The sequence below is a fragment of the Podarcis tiliguerta genome (genome assembly GCF_965153285.1).
Source record: "Podarcis tiliguerta genome assembly, chromosome: 13".
Classification (NCBI taxonomy): domain Eukaryota; kingdom Metazoa; phylum Chordata; class Lepidosauria; order Squamata; family Lacertidae; genus Podarcis; species Podarcis tiliguerta.
In genome coordinates this window covers 38,634,642-38,646,609 of record NC_139546.1, presented here as the reverse complement: position 1 = coordinate 38,646,609, position 11,968 = coordinate 38,634,642, and the positions used below count along the sequence as shown (strand labels likewise).

General features: G+C 47.9%; 2 protein-coding genes across 4 annotated transcripts; both read right to left on the bottom strand.

Annotated features, from left to right (window-relative positions):
- Positions 1–274: 274 nt before the first annotated feature.
- On the bottom strand, positions 275–1,986 carry LOC310662817 (pyrin domain-containing protein 1-like). The gene is made up of 2 exons (XM_083409971.1): positions 1,462–1,986; positions 275–622 (listed from the first exon to the last, which is right to left on the bottom strand). The coding sequence occupies exons 1-2, from the start codon at positions 1,736–1,738 to the stop codon at positions 399–401; spliced, it is 501 nt and encodes a 166-aa protein (XP_083266097.1). The 5' UTR covers positions 1,739–1,986; the 3' UTR covers positions 275–398.
- Positions 1,987–3,724: 1,738 nt separating this feature from the next.
- Positions 3,725–11,702, bottom strand: LOC310662777 (caspase recruitment domain-containing protein 8-like). Of its 3 annotated transcripts, none has more exons than XM_083409881.1 (11): positions 11,161–11,702; positions 10,408–10,637; positions 10,156–10,302; positions 8,995–9,059; positions 8,395–8,618; positions 6,654–6,907; positions 6,111–6,255; positions 5,519–5,686; positions 5,369–5,404; positions 4,819–4,854; positions 3,725–4,706 (listed from the first exon to the last, which is right to left on the bottom strand). In XM_083409881.1, exons 1-11 carry the CDS (start codon positions 11,453–11,455, stop codon positions 4,426–4,428), a joined length of 1,881 nt encoding a protein of 626 aa, XP_083266007.1. In that variant the 5' UTR covers positions 11,456–11,702; the 3' UTR covers positions 3,725–4,425. The 3 variants fall into 3 exon arrangements, with proteins under 3 accessions (XP_083266007.1, XP_083266008.1, XP_083266009.1); XM_083409882.1 differs by having other exon boundaries at positions 4,819–4,851; XM_083409883.1 differs by having other exon boundaries at positions 5,519–5,657; positions 6,127–6,255.
- Positions 11,703–11,968: the final 266 nt, after the last annotated feature.

Here is an 11,968-nt window from a genome sequence, read left to right as displayed (position 1 = left end):
AGACCAAGATCTTTATTGTTGCGCAACAGGTCCCCACGAGAGTAAGAACCCTGAGCATGGGGCAACATTGGCTTTTAAAACTTTCCCCAAATCCCCAGAATACATTTCACCCAGCATCACTTATACATCATTACTACTGTGGGTTAAACCACAGAGCCTAGGACTTGCTGATCTTGCAGTTATGCGGCAAAAGGAGGCTTTCAGTGGAAGAGCGGACTCCCCAGTTTTGCTAAGTAAGTCGTCCCCCTTCCCCAAAATGTAGCAAAAGCGCTAATGAACCTCAACCACCTTTACTCTACTGCTGCTTTAAACCACCGGAGTATCTCATTTCGTGGCAACTCGCCGAACTCGGGACGAGGCAAAAGTTTCGCTCCCCTCCAGACCCACCTTCGCGATCCTTAGTATCCACCGCCGCCAGGGCCAAAGCTAAAGGGTAGCCAGAAAGCACTCTGGGCTGCGAGCGATCCTCCAGGGGCTGCGCCTCCACTCTGGGCTGCGCCCGATCCTCGGGGGGCTGCGTGTCCTCTCTGGGCTGTGCGTCCTCTCTGGGGTGTGCGTTCTGTCCCGGCTGCCTGCGCCGGCGGCACCTTCTTCCCCTGGCTCTTGCAAGGCATCCTGAGCCCTGGAGGAGGAAGGACAAGAAGGGAGCTGGAGCGGCTGTCCCGCGGAACCGACTGACCCAGGGCCCTCAGGGGAGCGGAGGAAGATCCGCCGACGGCTGCCTCGAACCAGGGGGCATTGGCCGCTCAGAGGAATCAAGAGGGGCCGGGAAGCTGCCGGCAAATGCCTTTCAAAGGCGGAGGAAAGTCTTCCTCTGCTAAATCAGGAAAGGAAACACCCGGGGGGTTGGGGCGCGGAGGGGAGCTCTCCTGCGCTCATGGGAGTCGAAAAGGGGTGGACCCCAGGCAAGAAGGCGCTCTACCTGCTGGCTGCGCTGGAGGGTCCTTCGCAGCCCCAGAAAACATTTTACTAAGAAATAATAAATAAAGGATTTTATTTAAGTGATGAATTAATATGTTTAATTCCATAAGGTGAAGATCTAAGGATGTTAATGTTTTAGTTAAATTTCATAAAAATTGGGATTTGGAAAACCGTTAAAAGGACATGCAATGAAATTCAACCAAGGGGAAGCGAGGAAGTCGCTTAACAAAGTTAATAACTGTAATTTTCAATAAGGCTATGATTTATGTTTGTTTGTGTTGTGTGTTTGTTTGCTTGTTTATAATATTGTGAAAACTAATTAAAAAAATTGGGGGGGGGGGAGAAATAATAAATTAAATATTGGATTGTCTGTGAAAGAATTCCTTGCAAGGTGAAATGCGTGAGGAATTGAATGGGTGGAAGGGAGAGGGTTGGAGGAGAGAGCTAATTTCTCCGTGGCTAGGGGGCGCAATCTGGACGGTTCTGCCAGGGGCGCAAGATCACCCTGGCCGCTGCGCTCCCTCCCCAGCCGCTCCTTACTTTTCCCAGTGGCGGCCAGGAGCTCCTCGGCGCGGTCCTTGCCGTTGATGGCTTTCAGCACCTTGGCGGTCAGCTTCACTGCGTACTCCTCGGCGTAGAAGCTGATGAGCAGATCTTTGAGGTCCAGCGCATCCGCCTCCTGCAGCCGCCCTCGGGGGATGTTGTCGTAGCCCTTGGAGATGGGGAACCCGTTCAGCTTAGCCTTGAACCTCCTCAACTCGCCCTCCTTCAAGTTCTCCAGGCAGTCCAGCAGGCGGTCCTTCGCGCTCCTCGCCATGGCGCTCCTTCAGTGCCAGCAAGAAACGAAACTTGCTTCGCGAAAGCAGCAAAATTGAAAGCCGGTATCGTGCCTGGGGTGGGGGATGGGGATGTAGGACTCGGATTGGTGCAGCGGGAGGAGAGAGGCGTGGCCTGAGTGAAAGCTCCAAAAAGTGGTGGAAATGCTCCCCCGTGGCTCTCGCGCTTTTCTCTGTCTGTTTTCTTAGCAAGCTGGGCAGAGACGGTTTCTCCCACTATAAACATTTCCTTACAGAAGGCGCTCAGGCAGGGGCGGATCAAGGCAGGTGTAGCTGTAGGACGGCAGGCAGCCTCCTCGGAGGCCCCGCGATCTCCCCCCCCCAAAAAAAGCCCAACAACTCTGGCTCCCCCCAAAAGGCTCCAAAAAGCTCAACAACGTTTGTCACTGCCAGTAGATCGCAGTTTCTTGAGAGTTGGACCTGCCTGCTATAAATAAAATAACACAAGCCAAAACACAATCCATCCTGTAGATTTAGGTATCTGTCCACAGTTGCCTACTTGTTATCAGAGGCCCAGAATTCACATTCCTTTGTAAGAAAATATGAAATTAAGTCAAACCATTTTTGCAGGCAATAATAATAATAATAATAATAATAATAATAATAATAATAATAAAAAATTAAAAATCAATGGGGGGGGGGTTGACAAGAAATTTTCCGTACCAGATATCACCTGACCTTGCCGCGCCTGTTTCTTCCAGGTGCCAAGTTGTGCAGGCAAACCCTCCAACATTTCTCTGATGAAAATAGGGGAACAACAACAATAACAACAACAACGTATTTATACCCCGTCCATCAGACCAGGTTGCCCCAGCCACTCTGAGTGGCTTCCAACATATATAAAAACAAAATACAACATTAAACTTTAAGAAAGACTTCCCTATGCAGGGCTGCCTTTAGGTTTCTTCTAAAGGTTCCCTAGTTACTTCTATCTCCTTGGCTTGGGGGTAGCAAAACTCCATACCCGCCAATATTTCTTCGATGAAAACAGGAACATCCTAAGGAAAAGCGGGACATTCCAGGATCAAATCAGTAACCTGTAAATCCGGGGCTGTCCTTTGAAAATAGGGACACACGGCTCTTGCAGGAGGGAGAGATAGGGGTGGGGGGACTTGGGGGGACGGAGCAGGTTTGTAAGAAATAAAGAGGAAAGCCATGCGAACAGCCAGGCGCTGGTCTATTCTTGTAAACATCACAGAAATCAGACACACAGGCAACCCCTCGTCCCTTTTCTATAAACCTAAGGCGCGAGACTTTCATATATTCCGCTCGGGTTTTCTGATAGACTGTCAGAGCGAACCTCGGGCCCGCCGCTTAATCTCTTTTTCTCCCATGGCAGAGGCTTTTGACACATGACAGGCAGACATTCAATAGGTGAAAGCTTTATGCACACAAACACACACACTTATTTATTTATTATTTATACCCCGCCCATCTGGCTGGGTTGATTGGGGGGAACCCTGCCCTCCTTGGCTGCGCCCATTCTGGGAACCCAGACGAACCGCCCCGCCCTCCCCCCTCCCCCCCCTCGCAGCGGGAGGGCGTGCAATCCGCCTTTGAACTTCCCCAGATCCGACTCTTGCAAGTCCCGCAGGGCGCCGAGCAGCAGGCGAGAAACAGAAACTCGGCTCTTGTCCTTCCCCGACAGCGCGGCGGAGCCCAGCAGGGGTCGCTAAAGGAACACGCTCTGATTCCAAGCTTTCCCCGGCCGTTCGCGTCGGCTCCGATTGGCGGCGCGGGCGGAAGAGGGCGGGTCCGGAGCTCCGGGCTCCAATTCTCATCTTGCTTTCGCTTTCCTCCCGTCTGAGGAAGCTCCTCTGCTCTAACAGCTTCCGCTTTCCCTTTCTGTCCTCCGGAAGGGAGGAGGCGGGGCTTGGTGGAGGCTTCTTGCGTCGGGCGCGCCAGCCTTGTTGCGACTGGGGCTCCTTCCTCTCGAGAATTTCCTTCTCCTCTCCCGCCTCTCCTCGGGGCTCTCCCTCCCGGCCTCTGCCGAAGTGCTGCCCGGGGAACTGGGACTCCAGAGCCCGCCGAAGGCGCCCGATGGCGTTTAGGTTGAGGGCCTTGAGGGAAGGGTCGGGTGGGAAGGATATCGCTGAATTCTTCATAGAGCTGGTAGGCTCTGGAGGCAGTATTCAAATTGTCCTTCCCACGGTCTTTGCACAGAAGAACAGATTCAAAGCAGAAGCAGAACCCCAGCTGCGGGTGTGTGTGAGTAAGATAGGAAGATAGGAAGAGGATGGAGGCTCAGGCAGTAGGAAATTCTGCTTTGAACAGCTTAATGGATTCAGTAGTTGTTGTTGTTTAGTCGTTTAGTCGTGACCGACTCTTTGTGACTCCATGGACCAGAGCACGCCAGGCACTCCTGTCTTCCACTGCCTCCTGCAGTGTCGTCAAATTCATGTTGGTAATTTCAAGAACATTGTCCAGCCATCTCGTCCTCTGTCGTCCCCTTCTCCTTGTGCCCTCAATCTTTCCCAACATCAGGGTCTTTTCCAGGGAGTCTTCTCTTCTCATGAGGTGGTCAAGGTATAGGAGCCTCAGCTTCAGGATCTGTCCTTCCAGTGAGCACTCAGGGCTGATTTCCTTAATTCAGTGCAAAGGGAAGGCATGAGATCATTCAATGCATGCAACTGGATCCCCTGGGATAGATCTCTCCATTTCTGCGGCCTCAGCTCCATTCAAGGTCAGCAATAAGGAACCTGTTTTTGGCCTTCAATGCCTTGTAGAGCTGATCCTTGCAATAGTGGTTCCAGCCAGGCACCAGCGTGTAAAGTTCCCTCATTTTTTCTTGGTTAGTTTCCCTTGAAGAGATTTTTTGGTACTGTTCTTCATCCAGGATTTGGCCGTGCAGCATATCCAGGACTGCTGCAACGTTGGTGGTCCGCTGGATCAGCTGTTCCCGATACTGTTCAATGAAATGGCAGTCAGAGGAGCTGGATGGAGGAGCATCTGTCAGACAAAAGAAGAACAATTCACATTTAAAAGGATGGGGGAGGTTTAGAAGATGCTGCAAGAGACTGACCTCTGGTTACATGAGACCATATTATAGATTCCTACTGACCTTGTACTGAGTGGAAAACAGAAGGCGTCAAGTCTTCTGAAAGGGGACAGAAAAGAGGGAAGTTAGACAAACTATGATTGGCATGTCCTTATCAATCCTTCATCTCAAGCTTTGGTCAAATCATGGAGTCCTTCCTTGTTCAAATGTTTAAAGGTGGCTAATCCAGAGTTACCCTGTCTGAAATTTGGCAATGTTCATCCCCTCATGTTTCCCAAGTTTCACCACCTATGTGAAATAACAAACAAAAGGCTATAGCTCTTTTGGTTTCCAAATGTAGCCAATGAGATTTTTGAAGATTTGTTTTTTTCTGGATTGCAATTCAGATCAGGACTCCAGATTGGGTTGGGCCAGATCCATATTAATGTGAACTGAACCAGATGTGGATCACTAAGGTTGATCCTGAATTGTATTCCAGTTGGGGTGTGTGTTGCATTGCCTTAGTATCTAGTATTAAATGCTTACTCTTTGCACCTATTGGGAAGAAGGATGGGATACAAGCACATACACAGGGGAAGTGAATAAACAATTAAAATAAATAAATAAAACTTACCTTGTGCTGGGGGCAGAACAGAAGAAGTCAACTCATCTGAAAGATAACAGAAAAAAGGAAATCAGAGGGGGAATGTGGCTGGGATGTCCTCCGTTAGCCTGCTTCCCAATGGATGGTCCAACCTTTTGTCCTCTCTCAATCAAAGCTCACCGTGTCGCACACAGGCCTTCCACACAAGTTCATCCTTCTTATTTATCAGGTTGAGCTCCAGTTCATCCTGCATGTGCTGAGCACACAGTTCAATGTACTGCTGTTTCATGTCTGCATTCAGGTAGTTTAACTTCAGTTCCTGTGAGAATGAGTGAAAGATGGACTTTTCTGTTGAGCAGGACTAAAAAAATGGGAGGAAATTGCAAGGAAGTGGATTTTGGCAAAACTTTTTGGAAAACTTCCTAATGGTAACAGTTGTTACCATTGGGACAGTGCCTTGGGAGGTGGTGGCCCCAACTTCACTGGCATTATTTAAGAAGAGGCTGCACAGTCATCTCCAAAGGGATTTAACAGGTATTTGCATCCTTTGAAGAGCTTGCACTGGGCAGGGAGGTGGACTGTAGAGGCAGGTGGAAAAGATGACCCCAAAGTTCCTTCTGACTATGATTCTATGTGCAAATGTTGCTTAACCCACAGCTTTCCACCTAGCCCTCCATTCAAGAGGGTAAGCAAAAGGCTGAAGAGCTCTGAGCTGAGTTTCTCCTATTCTCATACCTCATAGGCTAGGTACCCTCCCAGCAAAACCTTTCACCCTCTTCGCGCTGTACCTTCGGATAGATTGTGACATCATCTAACTTCTGCACAAAGAAGCGAGAGCCAATCTTAAGAGGTTTCATGGTCACAGGATTTTTTTGCATTTTTCGTGAATGGCACTTCGCTTCATACTCATGGACAGCCTGGAATGAGCAAACAAAGTCACTTTTCAGACATTCAAAGAAGATGACAAACTGCTGGAGGATTTTCCAACAAACTGAACTGGCAGAGGTTCAGATATTCTCTGGGTAAACACTTCCGAGACTAACAACATATAAGGAAAACTAGGTCACTTTGACACTCAGTACTGAATCTTGGTCAATGGATTCCCTGTCTTTTTTCCACCATGGAATCCAAGAAACCACACATGCAGTTCCTAATTAACCACCCACCCAGGCACTGACCAAACCCTGACCTGCTTGGCCTCAGCAAGATGATGGCTTCATATGCCTTCAGACCAGATCTTTGCTCTGGTCAACAGGATCAAGCTAATCATCTTGCAAATTTGTAGAACCTAGTAGAACTGGAGATTCCTGGTTACCTTTTTAAAGGAAGAGTCATTGGGGAGGAGGTACAGGTGGAATTTTGGAGCAGAGACTTCCAGCTTTTCATAGAGCAGGGCCACAGCGTGCACCTTTATCTTCTGCTTAAACCAAAACTTTTTGAAAACTGCTCCACAAGGAGATAACTTGGGGTTTTCCAACACAGCATGAAGTGGTCCCACTCTGGCTGGCTTCTGCAGAATCATCATCCTACCGACAAAATGTGCTATACGGACTTGGGAACCCTTTTTACCTATCAGAGGAAGGAATGCAAATGAAACACAGTTTAATAGTAGTTAGCCTGTAGACCCACTGCCCTCAGGGAGGCACCTAGTTCTTACGACCTTTAGTTCACCCATTCCTGAAGACTCCAGAAGGTTCAAAATACTGTACACTGGAATGCTGTTATGCTGTTTCAAGTGACGGGCTGACCATCAATTTATCCAGCCTTTTTTTTTGCATAACTAACTTGCTTTTTTTTGATAGCCTGTGATAACAGATGCTGCTTTATGTCTAGCACAAATTGTCTCAAATGAGCATCTGCTCTCTGTTGCCCAGATTCCAATACTGTAAGACATGAACACTGTAAGAGGCGTTCCTATTGCACAGGCAAGTGGGAAGTGCCAGACTGCATTAATTTAAGCCATATATAAAGCAGTTAAATTGGCAAAAAAATTTTTTGAGCAAACATATATCAAAATAGGTGGCATTAGTTATTGGGCTGTATTTTAATGAGCTTATCTAGATGTGTAGGGTGAAGTATTTATATATTTTGTAAAAACAAAAACATGTGTCTTTTTATCTCAAATGGGGCATGTCAAAAAGGCTAATCTAGGTAATAAAAATCATAAATCCAAAACCAGCAATTTCAAAAACCCCAAGAAAAAGCAGTGACATTAAATTATCAGGAGCTGATAAACAAAAAAACTTCACAGGTCATCCAGGCCAAATGCATATATGAACAACAGAATTTTGAAGCATCTGCTTAAAGGCAAAAGAAAAGTTGGCTCTACTGCAACAAGAAGTTCCTTAGCTGAGGCACTGCAGCAAAGGTGGGCATCCTCAGTCTTGGGGGCCAGAGATGGTCCTCTAGACTTCTCTGCCAGCCCCTTAGAACTCCGCTAATCAACAGTTTTGTCTGGATTGAGATTCACTTTCTGCACCCACAATGGATCTAGCGGTCCTTGGAATATAATAGCTGCAATTCAAACCACACAGCAGCATTTATTATCTGAATTGGTAGTAAGGAATGGGAACTAAAGTTCAAGGAGCATCTGCACGTCTTCCCATAATGCAAATCAAGAGCAGTGATTTACCAAGGTGGAAACCAGAAAACATGGGCTATAGACAGCAGAGGTATTTTGTCCTCGGAAGAGTGTGTAAACACTGAAGAGGTGTATACTCAAGTTCACGTGAACTATTCAACTACCATTTATTATTTATTGGATGTGTATCCTGTCCTACCTCCCAAATGACTAATCTTTACCCACTGAAATGAATTGACCCATTTAGTCATTCCCTTCAGTGGGTTTACTCTGAATAAATGTTAGTCAAACCCAACGCTTATTGCCCTGCTGGTCTCACAATCAAAATGGTTTAAGAGGGACCAGCATGTTACAAGTGGGGGAAAATAAGAGCTTAGGTTAGGAAGCCAAGTCTCCTTCACCCTCCCATGCCATGATAGTCAATCCCATTTAGGATTCTTGTTACAATGGTTATGGAAGCTTTCTCTTACCATACCTGCAAGACACAAGAAGTGAGGAAGTTGAATAGCTGACACAGACTCGACTGGATCTGCTTGGATGTTGAGCAAAGGGCCGGCAACCATCAACTTCCATGCATCCCACCTGTTCAGGTGTTTAGGCCATGAGTCAAATTGGTATGTGATGGTCACAGCTCCCCTCACCTCAAATATGAGATCAGTATAACAGCAACGGAAAGAGCCAGCCTCAGTAAAGCATAACCTGAAAGCAAGCATGAAAAAGTCAGATGGGGAAGGGGGTGGAACACATTCCTTTGCTGTTGAGAGAAATCATAACTCATGTCCTATGTGCTTGCTTGGTAAAACATATCATCTAGTAAAAGTTTAACACTGCCTGAAATTTGTGGTTATTCATCCTTGGTTTTCTTGCATCTGATATAGTAGCTGACCCACAGCTTCCTTGAAATAGATCTTGGTCACTGCTAGTGATCTGCCACATAAATGTGGAGCTACAGATGTAACCTGGCTGTGCTTTAGAGAACACCAACATTCATCATGATTGTGCGACCCACATGAGCCGAGTCTACAGAACATTCCCCAGAAGGTAGGCTGAAAAATGTGTGAGATAAATTACTCACTTGTAGGATGTATGATTCCCTTGTAAATCCAGAACCACCTCTGGGATTATTTTTCCTGGAAGAGCCTTTAACAAAGCAGTAATGATTAATATTGATGCCAATTCACGTGCACACCCACCCAATCTCATCTGAAAATAAGAATGTCCTTCTTCCCCCAAAATCCTCAACAGGCAGTTTAGTATAGGAGACATTCCACAAAGGTAGGCTGAAATTGATGAACTCCGCTACAAGCTGAATGTGCATTGATTAAAAAATGTTAAAGCACCAGAAAAAAAGTGTGGATTTCAAATTGATAACATTCAGTGGACCGTCTGTAAAATGTGAATAGGATTGATGATTCTACCCGAAACTGAAATCACAGTGTGATAGTACAGAAAGTCAATTGCAATTCTATTTACTTCCATTGCCAACTGTAGGGAAACTGCTTTACCACTATCTATTGACACACACACAAACCAACACCAACGATTCTAAAAAGTGTGGGATGTATTATTACTAGAGCAGCCAAGTACAACATTTTCCTGTTGCCTAGAATGGACACACAGAGGAATGTGGCTCCAGACAGAGAGGACTTCCTGTCATACCTGCTCTGTTTCTTCCTGCCCCTTTGTGTGACCAGGTAGATGGGCATGATCCTGGCTGGCCACGCAACCATCTGCCTCTTGGACTCTTGCTCTCCTGGCTCTCAGCCAGCACATGGCTCAACCTTCACATAGGATGGAGCCCAAAAGCAGAAAGTCTGAGATGTAGCTCAGACTTCTTTTCACTGTAACCACAAGATAAAGCCTGCCTTCAGATTACTGCTGTGAACTGAATGTGAGTAAAACTTTTTAAGAGGGAAATAAAGGGGAAACCTACCAGGAACAATCCAGACTGGACAAGGCAGACTGGATTGCTTAATTAAATGATTCTAACGAATCATCAACTTGCTTCCAATAAGGTGCAAAAGGATTCCCCCCCCCCCCGCTGTTTTCCCACTAGCATGAGGAGGGATAATGTCAAAACAATATATCCTCTCCTATCTTCCTTAACATTCCCACAAACAGATTACTTTCCACAGTAAACCTGAATTTCAAGTTTGGTAGATTCACCTTGAAAGTATCCATGTATTCCTCATTCCTGTGGGTGGTAATGCAAATCAGATTGAGTCCAGTCCCTTACCTTACTGGGACACCTGCTACACGGGACACTTCCCCCAAAATCTGCAGCCTCATCTGTCTGACTACTGCTTTCTTCTTCTACAAACTGGGGTTTTTTCTCACCGCAGCACCGAGTGGGCAGGAATCTGGATTGAAATTTGATTCCACTCTGTAAAATAAGGACAATTATTTATAATCCCACATAGCTGTACTGTGATCGAAGGAAAAATTTCATTGTCCTTGAGGATTAGGAAGAACCCTAAACCAAACTCACCTTGTGCTGCATTTTGTACGACCGCCTCTGTTTCCAAGTGTCCATTTCTACGCATTCCACAAATTGGTGACAAGTTTTCATCCCCCTTTCCCGAGTTCTAATCGGCAATTTGTGACCTTTCTCACATTCTTCGAAAATGTGTTCTGGGTCCTTTTCAGCAATTTTCCATAGATGTTTCCTTCCCGTGTGGATCATCTCATCACTAGACATTGTGGCATTTTGCAAATTACCTGTTGTAGAAACGTTTGTTTGCTTGTTTGCTTGTTTTGACATCAGCATAAAAAGAACGAGAACCTCAACAGGGTATGAAAAGTTTCCCTATACGGGATCCTACCGCTTGCCTGCCTAATTTCCCAGGGCCAACTTTCAAGGTCAAGTGACTCTCCCAGGCCGCAGATAGAGGCAAGTCTTTCCTAGCCCGGCTTGCCATTTTTCAAAAATAACTGTTGCAAAGGAAGGTTGAGTAAGAAAGTGTTCTTCAGAATAACGCATAGAAGAGAGATACAATATATTCGAAATGTCGTCCCTGCCGTTTAATGGCCATGTTGAGGTGATGCAATGGAATAATGAGAGGGAGAAGGAGAGCAAAGCGGGAATATAGGAAGAGAGCCCGGGGATTCCCAAGTCGTCCCTCCAATTTTGTCGCCACGCGCTTGTACAGCTGGACCCCGGAAAGCAAACCTCCCCTCTCCCGGCCAACGTTTCCATAGGAGATCCAGGCGAAGCAACGGCTCCCCTTCCCGAGGTCCTTACCTTGCCTGCTGAGGAGGAGGCGCTTGTCCGCCTGGCGCCGGCCGTCGATGGTGCTCCGCGCCTCGGGCGCCACCTCCACGGCGCTGCTCTCGCAGGTGTGGCGGAGCAGCTCGACCGGGAACTTCTCCAACTCGCCCTCCTCAGAGCGCGCCGGGGTGAGACTCAGGGGGCCACGGCTGGCGCCACGGAACAAGCGGAGACTTGGCAGCCGGGATGCTCTACCGGAGCGGAAGGAATCCTCTTCAGAGAAGCACCCGTCCCCAGCGCAACTCAGAAAACATTTCACCGACAGCATTTCCCCCCCACCCAAAGGCCCTGCAAGAGCGGCTTCCTTCTCCTTAAGGGCTACTTCCACATCCCTCGGGTGGGGAAGCTCTGCGCGGGTTTCTGGCCTCTCCAGCCGCCTTCCCTGCCCGCTTCAGTCGCTCGCCCCGTCGAAGTCCCGAGAGGCAGAGACCAGCTTCAGACACCAGGGGACTCGACGGCGGTGACGGAGACCGCGACTGCCGCGGCTTGCTCCTGCCCGACCCCTGCGCTTAAGCAGCTGCGCAGTCTCTGCCAGGACGCCGAAGCCTGCTGGAGGCTTTCTGCGACGTTTCGGTTTCTCTCCTTCGCATGCGACTTCCTCATCCCTTGTGCTGGGATCTTGAGACTCTCGCCTTCTCCGCCTACCGCCCCCAATCGCCTGGGGAACCAGAGGAGCATTTTCGCTTCAGACACCAGCAGACTCGACGGCGGGGACGAGATGGCCTGAAGGGCTTTTTCTTCCAGCTGCTCTCTCTTTTCCGCCCCTCCCAGCCGTGCGCTT